Source organism: Arabidopsis lyrata (assembly GCF_000004255.2).
Source record: "Arabidopsis lyrata subsp. lyrata unplaced genomic scaffold ARALYscaffold_7, whole genome shotgun sequence".
Classification (NCBI taxonomy): domain Eukaryota; kingdom Viridiplantae; phylum Streptophyta; class Magnoliopsida; order Brassicales; family Brassicaceae; genus Arabidopsis; species Arabidopsis lyrata.
Window position 1 is genome coordinate 8,927,675 of NW_003302549.1, and position 15,820 is coordinate 8,943,494.

The window sequence follows — 15,820 nt, forward strand, 5'->3', positions numbered from 1 at the left end:
TTTTTTGAAATAACCCGCACAAAGTTGTTATAATAAAAAAAAAGAACAACTAAAACTTTCTGGCCTTCTGTTGTTCTGAGACTGAGTGACAATTAACATTTTTTTATAAAGGATAATAATAATAAAGTTCTTAGTAAACCAATAGGCTGTCTGATATCTGCCAGGCCCAGCCCAATAAGAGACTCGCTAGCCTTTATACAGAGACGCAGAGGAATTGCGGCTCAGTTGTAACCCTAAATTCACAAAGTCTCTGATCCGCTGCCGACGAAACCATGTCCGATACCGACGAGACCATGTCCGTGTTTGAGAAATATATGTCCGAGATTTCGCTGTCCTCCGCCGAAACCATTGATCCGATCGAAGAATACCTAAGTAAGATCTCTCTCTCTCTCTCTCTCTCTCTCTCTCATCTTAGTCGAAATTGTTTGTCTATGATCTGGATTAGCTTTCATCTGGTCGATCTGTCATTAGTAAACTAGCGTATATCTAATCGTCGATCTGCCATAGTAAATCCCTTAATTGTAACTTATTTTATTCACGTTCTGAATTTTTTTTCCGTCTCGAAACCTGGCAGATGCTGACGCATGCATCTTTTGGGACATGGGGAGTTACCCAATCCCTAATGGTGTGGATCCTTGTTTTGTACTAAAGAAAATCAAATCAGAGCTCGCGGATATAGGTTGTCGTGTGGATGTGTCTATCCACGCTTACGGTAATAATGACACAGTCTCGGATGGTGATTTACTATCTACAGCTGCCGGAATCAAATTCGATCTCTTACCCGAAGGTGATATTCTCCTTCTCTGTTTATTTATTTTTTTGACATATACATGTCCCTAATCTAGATCTCCGGTGATGTACTTTCCAGGAGATAAAGACGCCGGAATTTTTTCCATGTTAGTGGACATGTTCCAATGGGCACTGAAAAGTTCTTCAACAAGAAATTTGATTGTACTCTCAAAAAACATGGATAATCCAGAGGTGCTGAGACATTTTGCCTCTTTGTGGAGGTGGGAATGTGGTCTTATATTATCACCAACATGGGTACCTGAAGTGTTGATGGAGGAAACCGCTCACAATGTCTTCGACCAGAACAAGCGGAAAGCAGATACTCTTGCTGATTCTGATCACCCATCTAAAACCCGAAAAGTCACAGAGTACATCTCATCATCTGCAGCGCCTAATATTTTTCTCGATAACTCGGCTGAAACCATGTCCAGATTATTCCCCATTCCCACCACCGCTCGTGAAATGTGTAAGTTGTATCCCTTGCTCGAAATTGTTTGACTATGGTCTGGATTAGATTTCATCTCTATCAATCTGCCGTAGTTAATTTTAATGGATCTATTTTCTAGTATAATTTTACTGATCTGATGTTTCGTAATAGTTTTTTTAATCGTTGTCCGTTTTGACCTCACAGGTCGTGCGACACTTGTCTTCTGGGTCATTGAGGATGAAAATATGCCTGCAGTTACCGAGTTTTGGTCGAAACATGACAAAATCACTTTAGCTCTCCTCAAAGAGGGTTACCGTGGGAGGGTGACAACCAACGGTTACGTTGTTAATCCGAAATTGCCAAAAGAACATTTTTGGAATGCTTATGGGGATCACGGTATCACAATCTATTTGGATCCAGAAGGTGATGAAAGTATAAGATATAACAGGATGTTACTACACCTTCTTTATTGGGGACGCATGATGAAATCCGAAAGTAATTTGGTGGTACTCTCAAGAAACCAAAACTTCGGACAAGGCACCAAGTTCGACCGTGTACGTGAGACTTTGGAAGAGTTAAGTATCAAAGTTGCCGTATTAAATCCTGATAAAGTCGATGACTATGTTCTCGACCAAGACGGCCTCTTGCTCTCATGATGGGACTAATGTACGGCCTCTTGATCTCATGATGGGACTAATGTTAATTTCAATGCTTTTATGATGGGAGTAAAAATATTATTAGGACATCTTTTGCTTTTAAATTGTGTGTACAAGACTATTCTCGAATCAAAAACTCATATATATAACCTTTGTTTTTGCATCATATATGTTACTTGCCATCTTCTTCTGGTTTCTTGAAATTCGATCCTTAGCTGCTTTGTTTTTGTAGTTTTAACTTAAGAGCTAGCTTCTTAATCTTGTTCATAGGAACACAAAATTATATCAACTAGCAAAATAGCAAAACCTCTGTTTTCAAGCTTACCACTATTTAGTACTAAAACATCACTAAATGAAACAAGATTCTTCAGATACATAATAGTACAAAGTTGTTATAATAAAAAAAACAACTAAAACTTAGTCGAAATTGTTTGTCTATGATCTGGATTAGCTTTCATCTGGTCGATCTGTCATTAGTAAACTAGCGTATATCTAATCGTCGATCTGCCATAGTAAATCCCTTAATTATAACTTATTTTATTCACGATCTGAATTTTTTTTCCGTCTCGTAATTGTTTAATCCTGAAACCTGGCAGATGCTGACGCATGCATCTTTTGGGACATGGGGAGTTACCCAATCCCTAATGGTGTGGATCCTTGTTTTGTACTAAAGAAAATCAAATCAGAGCTCGCGGATATAGGTTGTAGTGTGGATGTGTCAATCCACGCTTACGGTAATAATGATACATTCTCGGATGGTGAATTACTATCTAAATTTTCAGCTGCCGAAATCAAATTCGATCTCTTACCCGAAGGTGATATTATTCTCCTTCTCTGTTTATTTTTTTGACATATACATGTCGTCCCTAATCTAGATCTCTGTTGATGTACTTTCCAGGAGATAAAGACGCGGGAATTTATTCCATGTTAGTGGACATGTTCCAATGGGCACTGAAAAGTTCTTCAACAAGAAATTTGATTGTCCTCTCAAAAAACATGGATAATCCAGACGTGCTGAAACATTTTGACTCTTTGTGGAGGTGGAAATGTGGTCTTATATTATCACCAACATGGGTACCTGAAGTGTTGATGGAGGAAACCACTCACAACGTCTTTGACCAGAACAAGCGGAAAGCAGATACTCTTGCTGATTCTGATCACCCATCTAAAACCCGTAAAGTCACAACAGAGTACATCTCATCATCTGCAGAGCGTGATTTTTTTCTCGATAACTCGGTCGATAACTCGGCTGAAAACCATGTCCAGATTATTCCCCATTCCCACCACCGCTCGTGAAATGTGTAAGTTGTATCCCTTGCTCGAAATTGTTTGACTATGGTCTGGATTCATCTCTATCAATCTGCCATAGTTAATTTTAATGGATCTATTTTCTAGTATAATTTTACTGATCTGATGTTTCGTAATAGTTTTTTTAATCGTTGTCCGTTTTGACCTCACAGGTCGTGAGACACTTGTCCTCTGGGTCATTGAGGATGTAAATTTGCCTGCAGTTACCGAGTTTTGGTCGAAACATGACGAAATCACTTATGCTCTCCTCAAAGAGGGTTACCGTGGGAAGGTGAGAATCCAGGGTTACGTTGTTAATCCGAAATTGCCAAAACGATATTTTAGGGATGCTTATGGGGATCACGGTATCACAATCTATTTGAATCCAGAAGAAGGTGATGAAAGTATAAGATATAACAGGATGTTACTACACCTTCTTTATTGGGCACACATGATGGAATCCCAAAGTAATTTGGTGGTACTCTCAAGAAACCAAAACTTCGGACAAGGCACCAAGTTCGACCGTGTACGTGAGACTTTGGAAGAGTTAAGTATCAAAGTTGCCGTATTAAATCCTGATAAAAGTCGATGACTATGTTCTCGACCAAGACGGCCTCTTGCTCTCATGATGGGACTAATGTTAATTTCAATGCTTTTATGATGGGAGTAAAAATATTATTAGGACATCTTTTGCTTTTAAATTGTGTGTACAAGACTATTCTCGAATCAAAAACTCATATATATAACCTTTGTTTTTGCATCATATATGTTACTTGCCATCTTCTTCTGGTTTCTTGAAATTCGATCCTTAGCTGCTTTGTTTTTGTAGTTTTAACTTAAGAGCTAGCTTCTTAATCTTGTTCATAGGAACACAAAATTATATCAACTAGCAAAATAGCAAAACCTCTGTTTTCAAGCTTACCACTATTTAGTACTAAAACATCACTAAATGAAACAAGATTCTTCAGATACATACTATTCTTGACAAAATCTATATTCCACACATAACTCCAGAATCTTACGAAATCTAAAACATTTGCATATGTATAACACTAAAAACCAGAAGAAGAGGATTTGATTACAACACAAACTCACCTTCTTCAATGAAGACAGACAAACCAAAATCAGTAGCTTTAAGCATAGCATTCTCATCAGTACTAGCAAGCAAGAAAATAGTATCCAGTTTAAGTCACCTTCTTCAATGAACAACACAAATAGTATCCAGTTTAAGTCAGCAACTCTTTTGCATGGTCGTAGAAAATGTTGGCTATCTAATTAATTTTAAGTTCCTCTATCAAGGCTTTTCGATTTATCAGTCATTGGACTGGAAGAAGTTCCCTTGTGTTGGCAGTGTGATACCACTTCTCATCATGGCACAAAATTCTTCATAGTTTATTCTTCCATCCTGCAAAAGAGACCCATTAATCTCAATCTTGGCTTAAGACTTGTTCATAATTTGTTTGATGCTATGTAGAGGGAAAACAAAACTTACATTATCTGTATCGACTTCCGCTATGACTTCTTTGATGCTAGCTTCATCTCCCATACCATATTCTTTCATGGCTGACTCCAACTCATCCATTGTGATAAACCTGTGTTAAGAGAAATCCAAATTGGTTTCTTAAAGTAGCTCCAGTCTATATTTACATTGTTCCTCAAGGGACCAAACTTACCAGCTGTTGTCTTTGTCGAAGTATTGGAAGGCTTTGAATACGTGTTCATCTCGATCAAATCTGTATCTATGCATCGTCGCTGAGATAAACTCGATGTAGTCTATTGTTCCATTACCATCTACATCAGCCTGAAACATATATAAAATAAGGCTATATATTCAGGCTCCATCTTTTTTTAGAAGAATAAGAAACATTAGAAGCAGAGCAAAGAGGATGGCAATACTTACGGCTTCCATGAGTTGCTTCACTTCAGCTTCAGTGAGTTTAGAGCCAAGTTTAGCCAGCCCGGTTTTCAGTTCTTCGTAAGTAATTGTTCCGCTTTTATCGGTATCCATATTCGCAAACATTGTTTTAAGACCTTTAATTTCCTCTTCCGAGAGACTCTCTGCAATAACCTAGCAATATCAGAAGCACAAGCAATGATTAGCCAAAACAAAAGAGAATGTGCAACTTGCAGAAGAAACGTTTGTAGTTTTTACCTTAAGAGCTAGCTTCTTAAGTTTGTTCATTGCTCGAAATTGCTTCATTCGGGATAACACAGCACTATCAATATGCTTATCCTCCTCTTATCCAAGGATGTTCTAAAAAAAGCACCACAAGGATCACTACAGATTAGTAAAGCACTGAAAAGTAAGTTGACTACAAAACAGCACTTTAGAGAGACCAAAGGGAATTTACCAAGAGCTTGTGCCGCTGAGATTCGTTGCTTAGGGTCCTTAGTAAGCAACTTCCTCACAAGGTCTTTAGCACTCTCAGATATAGAAGGCCATGGTTGACTCTCAAAATCAATTTCGCCCTTTATAATCTCATCAAATATCCCCTTCTCAGTTTCTACAATGTAACACAACAACAACAAGAATAGAAAACATATAAATCACATAGTTAAGTGGATAAACAAATCGAAGACTTTGTCTGCTTTTATTACATTGTAAACCACAAAGCAATATGTATAGAACAATCCCTGCACTCCAAATATCGATTTCTTTTCCATAACTTCGTCTTAATACTTCAGGAGCAACATAGTAAGCACTTCCTACTATACCTCTGTAAACTTTTCCTGCAATTTTTGTTTTACGGTTTAGAAACAAAACACATCAAGCATATGAACACAAGATTATATCAACTAACTAAACTGGCATAATTTGACAAATAAGAAATGGAAAAGAACACACAAGTTCTATAATAATCCATTTACACACATTCTCAAGTTCACACAAAACTAGCAAACCTCTGTTTTCAAGCTTACCACTATTTACTAAAACATCACTAAATGTAACAAGATTCTTAAGATACATACTGTTCTTGACAAAATCTATATCCACAACATAACTCCAACATTCATCAGAATCTTAAGAAATCTAAAACATTTTCATATATAACTAACAAGCAGAAGAAGAGGATTTGATTACGCAGACAAACCAAAATCAGTAGCTTTAAGCATATGAAGCAGGCAAAGAGGATCACAATACTCACGGCTTCCATGAGTTGCTTCACTTCAGCTTCAGTTAGTTTAGAGCCGAGTTTAGCCAACCCGGTTTTCAGTTCTTCGTAACTGATTGTGCCGCTTTTATCGGTATCCATATTCGTAAACATGGTTTTAAGACCTTTAATTTCCTCTTCCGAGAGACTTTCTGCAATAACCTGTAAAACAAAATCAGAAGCACAACCAATGATTAGCCAAAACAAAAGAGAATATGCAACTTGCAGAAGAAACGTTTGTAGTTTTTACCTTAAGAGCTAGCTTCTTAAGCTTGTTCACTGCTCGGAATTGCTTCATGCGAGATAACACAGCACTATCGATAGGCTTGTCTGGCGCTTCTCCTCCTCTAATCCAAGGATGTTCTGAAAGAAAACCCACAAGGATCTCTACAGATTAGTAAAACATTGCAAAATAAGATGAGCGCACTTGGAGAGACCAAAGGGACTTTACCAAGAGCTTGTGCCGCTGAGATTCGTAGCTTAGGGTCCTTAGTAAGCAACTTCCTCACTAGGTCTTTAGCACTCTCAGATATAGAAGGCCATGGTTGGCTCTGAAAATCAATTTCTCCCTTTATAATCTCATCAAATATCCCCTTCTCAGTTTCTACAATGTACCAACAACAACAACACACATAAACAACATAACTAAAAGGATAAACCAAATCAAACAATTGGTCAGATTTTATTACCAGCCCAAAAAGGAGGCACACCACAAAGCAAGATGTATAGAATAATCCCTGCACTCCAAATATCGATTTCCTTTCCATAACTTCGCCTTAATACTTCAGGAGCAACATAGTAAGCACTTCCTACTATATCCCTGTAAACTTTCCCTGCAATTTTTGTTTTACAGTTTAGAAACAAAACACATCAAGCATATGAACACAAGATTATATCAACTAACTAAACTGGCATAATTTGACAAATAAGAAAAGAAAAAGAACACACAAGTCCTATAATAACCCATTAACACACATTCTCAAATTAATACAAAACTAGCAAAACCTCTGTTTTCAAGCTTACCACTATCTACTAAAACATCACTAAATGAAACAAGACTCTTAAGATACATACTATTCTTGACAAAATCTATATCCACAACACAACTCCAGAACCTTAAGAAATCTAAAACATTTGCGTATGCATAACACTAAAAACCAGAAGAAGAGGATTTGATTACACAAACTTACCTACTTCAGTGAACACAGACAATCCAAAATCAGTAGCTTTAAGCATATGAAGCAAGCGAAGAGGATCACAATACTCAAACATCACTAAATGAAACAAGACTCTTAAGATACATACTATTCTTGACCAAATCTATATCCACAACACAACTCCAGAATCTTAAGAAATCTAAAACATTTGCATATGTATAACACTAAAAACCAGAATAAGAGGATTTGATTACACAAACTTACCTTCTTCAATGAACACAGACAATCCAAAATCAGTAGCTTTAAGCATAGCATTCTCATCAGTACTACTAGCTAGCAAGAAATTCTCAGGCTTAAGATCACGATGTATCACTCCCATGAAATGGCAAATCTGAACAACATTCAAAATCGATCTAATAACACCAGCAGCTGCTTTCTCAGAGCAGTTGATTTTCCAATACCATTTGTTCCAACCAACCCTAGCACCTGCCCCGGCCTTGGAACTGGGAGCCTGGAAGTAAAGACAGAGTTTCCATTGTCTTAACACTACAAGAGGGGTAGAATATTCAGGAAAATAATAAGATAAACGAACATGTGAAACTTAAAAGTGTTTGGCCCATATCTTTCTCTAAGTCTCTTGGAAGATTGATAATCTGAATAGCTTCAAACGAGCATTTCTACAATTGTGCAACAGCAGAGTAGTACATTCAGCGTCCCCGTAATGGGGACAATTCCAGAGGCATATTCGAAATTGGAAAGAGCCTATGCATACATACACCTTCACACAAATACCGCAACCAATGCACAAATCCTCTGAGATAAAAGCATGCTTGGAACCAATAGTCACCTCAATACAAAGTTTTCCTGAGATAAAAGGCAAGTTAATGCATAAGTGGCCCTAAAAATTTGTAGAGCTACAACAAAAAGTCAAACTTCAAGTACGACTATAAGCTAATGGCTTCACATAAACACCTAACCATCCTCTGTGTACTAATTGGCATGACGCACATGACATAGCTGATCAATTACAGTACAGCAATAATAAACCCATATGAAAGACCACAAATTAAAATTGGGAATCAGAATATACACCTGTCTTGACCACAGGACAACTCTTCTTGCACTCTTGGCGAAATTTATTTGGCTAGCAACAGTCAGAACTCACAATAGCAATACGTGTCAATCGACCTGCCATCTGTCAACAGACCTACAAAATACATGAAATCATATAGTTTAACTGCCTGAGGAAGATACAACATATTCATACACAATTTGATAAAAGAACACAACTGCTTTTATTCCTACAGAACCCATTTCTTTACGCAGGATCATGAACACCAATCTATTAACAAGTATCACTTCTATGGAAACTAAACAAATCGATTTAAATATACCAAATGTAGACGTTACGCTTAGGCAAAGGAACGAAATGAACTACATAGGAAAGTAGCACAAAAAGAATATCCAAAGACAATCCACTTACAATCAGAGCCAGTAATAATAACTTGAGTACCCCCAAGATACTAACAATGATGAAATAATAGTTGACCTGCAAAATCTTAGAAGCAAGATATCTGCAAATTCAAGCTCAAAAACCGCAAATTGAAAGCTTCGAATAAAAAAAGGTGAACCGACTTTATGAATTCCAAAACGTCATATGACTAGGTATTCAGTTTGCATCAATGAGATCAGCTAACTCGACAAGGATAAATCCTAACTACAACAGTCAAACCAGAGCTACAACAAAAAAAAGATACCTAACACATTTTCCTAGTATTAAAACTGATACCAAACACATTTTCCCGCTAATTCACTTCTTCTTATTCACTGGCGGCCATATTGGTCTTGCGTTTCCATCTGGCATCTTCCCCCAATCCCACACGTAGTTTCCAGTGCGAGTAAATGCTTCATTCGTCTTGCCGAGTATGGCTAAGAACACAATGTAATTTTTTGCTTTCAGGAACTCCATGGAGAGTTTAAAATCGGCATCTCTCGAAACGAGAAGGACAAAGTTTGATGGTGAACCGTTGAGTACGTGGCGTTGGAGTTGTTGGAGGATCATACGATCAGCTACCTCCCTAAGTCGCATGTAGTAATCTCCAAAATCCCCCACTTCGCGGTCACCGTTACAGACAGAGCAATAACGACCGGTTATAACAGAATCTTCCATATGAAAACCCATATCATCAAGTTCGTCTTCATGATCGTAAACAAAATCCAGATTCGTGTTACCAGCTCCGTACTTTCGTTTTGCCAAATGTAACTTAGGATGTAATGTTTTTAGAGACGAATTGATGTTTGCCTCTAACTGGGCCACTTGATCAGACCTGATTGGGGAATTCTCGAAGTCCCATAGAAAAGGTACTTCGAAACGTGGATCCACTTCGGCTGAAATAAAAGATAAAAAAATTGTTAGCATGCTTCTGAAAGTAGCTTTTTGGTTTGTGGTTCTATGCTATCTATCACATACCTTCAGATTGAAGGTCCTTCTTTTTCTCTGGTGGTTGGATGGGGGGAATATTTGGTCGTGGGCGGCTGAGAATTTGAGCATACGTAGCTAAAATCCCAGAAAAACAAGAACATCAGCATAAGAAGTTGTATCTATACCACAATCTACTTATAAAAGTAGCCATTCACACACCTTTTTCAGGAGATCCCATTGATGCTCGTGCTGTAGGGCAAACAACAGGTGTTCTGTTAGAGTTAGCGAAACAACAGCTGCAAGTAAAAACAATGTTTTCAGAAACATTAATAGAGAACCTCTGAATTTGGTGAAAGATCGGATTCAGATATGGAAATCAACATTGCTAGTCTAGAACTGGTATCTAGACCAAATTAGAAACTTCTACGAAACCTAAAAAAGAATGTCATGACACAATAATGCCAAGATCTTATTATCAGTTTGACAAGAGAAACCTTCCAGCTCAATTTACTAATTCTCTATTCCAGATTTGTCTGCTCTTCTGACATTAGAGTTGCTAAGTGACGAACTATTCCTGATCATTGTGTTGCAAAAGATCACACCAAGTTTGAATTGAACGACGTGAAGCATAGCAATAAGAGGGTTCCGTTTTGCAATTCATCAAGAAACAACATTCATGAGCAAATTTCGATACCACCCAAGAGAAAATTCAACCGAAAAAAGACAAAATGGAGCTGAAATTGAAACCAGAGATACAGAGAAAACTCAACAAAGTAAGCTAAAACGCGAACCTAAACGAAGCAGTAACGTGAAAATGGGCAGAGAATGAGGCAAATCAATGTTGAAGAAGATAACTTTCGACGGGATTTTGGGCGGGGAGAAGAAAGGCTCGGAGAGTGGATGACTAGCGAGTCCCCGTTGAAACCCTAATTCTCCGACTGGTCCAACTCAAAGCCATCTCCGCCGGTCAGATTTTTAAGAGTCGAGAAAGATTCTTTCTTGAGATGGACTAATGGGCCTCTTAATTTAAAATTTGACCCAAGTTTAAGGGAGTATTCTTTACATATGGCCCAAATTTCTCTTAGTTTAAACTATGGCCCAAACGAAATTGTCAATCAATAAAATCTTTTTTTTTTTTGTGCAAATCAATAAAATCTAACATTGCGACTTTCTTTAGTGTATTGTATTGTACAATCTGCAATTCTGCATAGTAGAAGTGCACTTTATTTTGTGATGGGAGACAAAGAATATGCATGCAAAAAAAAAAAAAAAAAAAAAAAAAAAAAGAAAAGAATATGCATGCACTAACTCCAAATCCACCATCTAGACGGAATATTTAATGACCAAAAGCAGTGTTTGTTTTTCTCTTTTGTTAGTCTTTCTTATTAGATACTAGATAGAGAAAGAAAGAAAGAAAGAAAAATATAAGACTCGTAGTTCTATATATTCTACGAGTAGCAGATTGGACTAATTCTCTCCAAAAAAAAAAAAAAAAAAAAAAAAGAGATATGATGATACTTCATTTCACGGGATTCCATTTGTTTGTTTTTTTTGGTTATGGTGGATTCTATTTCTAAATTTACTATCTATCCACTATAAAACGAAAATATCAGATAAATAAATCCATATTTTCTCATAAATATCCTTCTAAGACACTATCTGTATAAACATTTTATTAGATAACAACCATGAAAATCGTATAAAACCAAAATAAGAGACAATTTATTCAAGAAGCCAGTTTACCTAGTTATATCAAAGGGGCCAATCAGGATCTATTGTAAACTATATCCAATTAGTCTCATTGTCATGGAAAAAGGTTTGATTTAATTTGACGATTAAAAAAAAAAAAAAAAACGGTATAAGAATATTTTTGGCTATATATAGGCTAGGACAAGCTCCATATGAATTGATTTGAACTTACGAAATATTTGTGATGTACTGTGATGTGTTTCAAGTTCTACCAAGTCTAGGAACATAAACAGTATTACTATAAATTTTAGATTAGGGATCCTAATTTGTGGTCACAACATAGGTATGAATATATATATTTAGAAATCTAGCTTTCATATATATACCAATGTTTTAACATAAAAATAAGTAGACTGAATAAGAGAATTTAGAAGAGCTGAGTTGGTTATTTCACATATAAGTGACTGAAGGGCCTAAAGGCTGAAACTTCTCATCAAGTTTTCTAAACACCATTTCGAGCTAGTAAATTGAAACATTTTTTATATAAATTAAAATTCAACAGAAAAAAAAGAAACACAATTAAGAGCGACCTGTAAATACTGAATCCTACTCATTTCTTAAGGGGTTTAAATTATGTGTTAGAAAAATTATAACAAAGTAAGAAACTCATGAACCTCAAATCAATCCATCTTTACCATGATTATAATTTAGAGTGATATAGAAAGAGGTTATTAGCTTGTGACTTGTGTAGCACGTCATGAATTCTTTTGACCCTTGTACTTAGACAATCATTAATAATCACTTCATTTCTTTCTGGATACCAAAAGAAAGTCATATCAATCAATTATGATGGAAAAAACGTCAAGAGATTACTATGGAATTTGCATAGTTTTTTTTTTTTAACGATGACATGAGCTCTGAGCCTTTCTGACACATACTCCATTACACCATGACTGAGAAAAAATAACATTAGTATAACCTCCTCTTGCTTGTTTTTGAGATGAAATTTAAAATTGAGGATTAAAGATTTTCGTACCTTACTACAGCAATAGAATTTACTTTCTCCAGTTTCTAAAATGTATTTTAAGTACTTGAGAGACTGGGAGTATCCTCGATTCTTAACTCAGGGCCATGACAACTTTCTTGGCACCACACAATGAAAAAACTGGTTCAATTATTTAGAACTTAATGAAAAGTAATTGCTTCTATGAACTTTCATGTATGAGTATATGTTGATTTTTCATGAATGTCCAATAGCACTAAGCAGAATGATGATGGAAAACAGGCGAGCTTTTCTCCTCTAGCACCAACCACATGAATCATAGATACATCATAAGGAATATGTACGCAATATTTATGTATTTGCCCACTTGGTCATGTCTTAAGGAAAACTCAGAAACGTCTAAACTCAAGCTTGAGTGTTACATATTTTACTTTAATTCGAAAGAGTGATAAATAAGCAGGTCTTGGACCTCAAATTAAACATTTTTTTAGCTACAATAAAGCAAAGTGAAAAGGCCTTTCTTAGGTAAATATGGAACTGTAGTGTAAACATATATATGAGGCAATGAAAACCAAAATAATACAGAAGATATATCGAACCTCTAACTCTTTCTACTATATACTCCCTCCGTTTCATAATATAAGTCGTTTTGGAGAAAACATTTTGTTTCATAATATAAGTCGTTTTCAAGTTTCTATGCACTTTATATATTACTTTAATATTTTATAATTATTTATATTATGCAGTCTCTTTTATGATTGGTTGAACTTTTTAAAAGTAGATCTTCTTAATCTGCGTGCTTAAAGCTAAAACGACTTATATTATGAAACGGAGGGAGTAGTATATACAATAATGTTCACATGAAAATTAAATATCAAGTAAATATGGAGACAATGTCATCTCCAATTTAAGATTCTTTTAAAACTGAATTTTCTAAAGCCATAACAGAACATAACCAAAAAAAAAGAAAATGGAAGACCTATAAAAGATCCAAAAAGTTACCTCAAACAATATAGTATGATTCTTTTTTATTGAAAAATGCAGGCCAATCGCTCATTGAACTTGTAACATAGAGCGACAACATAGAACCTATACTGAGGTCCATCAAAACCAAGCACCTATCAGATAAGTGGCCCCGACTTGGAACTATAACAATAGACCAGATATGTTCTAGTAGGAGATCGAATATATATATATAAAAATATTGTATGACATCATACATATGATTTAAAAGAACAGAACAAATGTCTGATTTAAAAAGAGACATACCCAAATTTTATGATTTCTCCCAGATCCCTCTAGCTTCAGCCTTCCTCTTTCTTGTATATTAACAATCTTGAAGAAACAGATAATAAATATTAATACATGCATACGATATATATGTGGATGTTAATGCGCACATGATCACACTGATTTAAGCTGAAGATGAAAGCCATATCAATGAAGAAGGAAAAACAGATTCATACCTAAAAAATGGGTTCGATTGTCAAGTTGGAGACAAAAACCTAGCCGTGGTTCATCGGATAGGACTGTACATTGAAGAGAGTCTGGTTGGAGAAGTAGCGTTGAAATAGAGAGTTAGATTGGCCTTTGGAGGAGAGATGAAGCAAATAAATGATATGATTAATTGATTATGCAGTATTAAACGATTACAACGAATAAGAGGAAGAGGAGTCGACATTATTACGACAAACATGAAAATGAAGATTGTGTGGGATCAAATTTTGCCTTTCTCACGTGGCATATGGAAGAGAATTTGTTAGATGCTGATCTGGCTAGATTTAGAAGCTTCGAGTAGCATCTTTTATGATTTCATTAATCTCCTATTTAGTTATTTATATAGAGCTTCTTTATATATTCTATATCTAACCCTATTTATAGAGCTCCTCTCTTTGTGAAAAAAAATTCATGCACTATAGTTTTTTTATTTAACACTTTTTTTGGGTATAACACTTTTTATTTAACAGTTCCTTCACCTTAAACAAATTCATAACTTTATTTGATCATGTCGACCTTCATTTCGGATACCAAGCGTTGTCACTTCGTATGGATATTAAATTATGTCACTTCGTATGGATATTAAATTATAACCTATATTTTATTTTTATTAAAATATGTATACTAAATTTTAATATTATTTTGGAATACGGAATCTAAAAATGATCGTTTACATAGTAAAAATAAATAATATCAAATCAAACTTTGAAGATGCAAAACATGGTAGCCTATCAAATCGGTTTACTTCAGACGAGGCGTATGCTATATAGACTTGTGTATGAGAGAACCTCTGAAAGTTCGAAACAAGCAATATTGTATGTATAGTTTGGAGTTCAAACTTGTTACCAAATTAAAGTGTATAAGACACAAAAGTTATTATTTAATATAAAGTTTTTTAAAAATATATATAAAGTTAAACACAATTTGGCCAATACAAAGTACGAAACTATTCGGGTACAAGTTGATATCAGGATTTAGACAGTTAGCTAATTCGATTTAATTAACTTTTGATTATAAGTAATTAACCATTGATTGATCCATCTATTATTATTTTTAATCACATTAATCTTTAAATAACTTTTCCTTCAATCGCGTCCTCTTAATTATAATAAGCAACATGCATCCACATGCCTACCGATCATGGTTTCACAATTTGTGTTGCAATGCTTTAATTGGGGGTTTTATAATAAGAAAAAAAAAGAAGAAAGAATACGAAAACGTTGTTATGAAGTATAATCATTTGTATATTACTCTACATCTTTTGTCAACGCGTATATAATACGTAATTGCGATTAGTATATAAGTCGATCACAATAAATTAATTATTAATACTCAATATATGTATTATTGCAAAACTTGATAAACACTTTAACTCGATCGTCATGACTCATAGGCAAATCAACTAAAAAGAATACTTGATCAGCAGTCAAAAGACTCGTCGTAATGTTTTTTTTTTTTTTTTTTTTTGACTCGTCGTAATGTTCTTACTTGTTATTAGTCAAATATTTATCAAAACATTGATATAAAACATTTCAATTTCTTACAATTCAGTTTATAACTTTCTAAAGTTAGTTTGACTTTGGTACATTATTGAAACTAGAACCATGACCACCGGTGATATTTTTTTGAGTATCATTAGCCCAAAAAATATTTTATAATGGACCAAACCACTATATTGGGTCTGATACGTATCAGTGTACTGATACTTGTGATACTCAAATTTGTGTGACGTGTCGGTTTT

General features: G+C 35.2%; 2 protein-coding genes, 1 long non-coding RNA gene and 1 pseudogene across 7 annotated transcripts; 1 reads left to right on the forward strand and 3 right to left on the reverse strand.

Annotated features, from left to right (window-relative positions):
* Window positions 1-210: 210 nt before the first annotated feature.
* Window positions 211-3,924, forward strand: LOC9303878. Of its 3 annotated transcripts, XM_002867760.2 has the most exons (5): window positions 211-372; window positions 575-787; window positions 869-1,255; window positions 1,421-1,882; window positions 1,915-2,040. In XM_002867760.2, the coding sequence occupies exons 1-4, from the start codon at window positions 273-275 to the stop codon at window positions 1,870-1,872; spliced, it is 1,152 nt and encodes a 383-aa protein (XP_002867806.2). In that variant the 5' UTR covers window positions 211-272; the 3' UTR covers window positions 1,873-1,882; window positions 1,915-2,040. The 3 variants fall into 3 exon arrangements, with proteins under 3 accessions (XP_002867806.2, XP_020873545.1, XP_020873543.1); XM_021017886.1 differs by lacking the exons at window positions 1,421-1,882; window positions 1,915-2,040 and adding an exon at window positions 3,333-3,924; XM_021017884.1 differs by having other exon boundaries at window positions 212-372; window positions 1,421-2,040.
* A 182-nt stretch (window positions 3,925-4,106) lies between these two features.
* LOC9303880 lies at window positions 4,107-8,782 on the reverse strand (annotated as a pseudogene).
* A 97-nt stretch (window positions 8,783-8,879) lies between these two features.
* On the reverse strand, window positions 8,880-10,990 carry LOC110226394. 2 transcript variants are annotated; one of them, XR_002330426.1, is made up of 5 exons: window positions 10,682-10,990; window positions 10,110-10,186; window positions 9,939-10,025; window positions 9,226-9,856; window positions 8,880-9,026 (listed from the first exon to the last, which is right to left on the reverse strand). XR_002330426.1 is itself a non-coding variant. In XM_021018057.1 (4 exons), exons 2-4 carry the CDS (start codon window positions 10,126-10,128, stop codon window positions 9,279-9,281), a joined length of 684 nt encoding a protein of 227 aa, XP_020873716.1. In that variant the 5' UTR covers window positions 10,129-10,186; window positions 10,682-10,990; the 3' UTR covers window positions 9,079-9,278. The 2 variants fall into 2 exon arrangements, 1 of the variants encoding a protein (XP_020873716.1); XM_021018057.1 differs by lacking the exon at window positions 8,880-9,026 and having other exon boundaries at window positions 9,079-9,856.
* A 1,279-nt stretch (window positions 10,991-12,269) lies between these two features.
* On the reverse strand, window positions 12,270-14,453 carry LOC110226440. Of its 2 annotated transcripts, none has more exons than XR_002330475.1 (5): window positions 14,049-14,453; window positions 13,852-13,917; window positions 13,585-13,676; window positions 12,616-12,717; window positions 12,270-12,532 (listed from the first exon to the last, which is right to left on the reverse strand). It is a non-coding gene; the product is annotated as an uncharacterized LOC110226440 (long non-coding RNA). The 2 variants fall into 2 exon arrangements; XR_002330474.1 differs by having other exon boundaries at window positions 12,616-12,721.
* Between the last annotated feature and the right edge of the window lie 1,367 nt (window positions 14,454-15,820).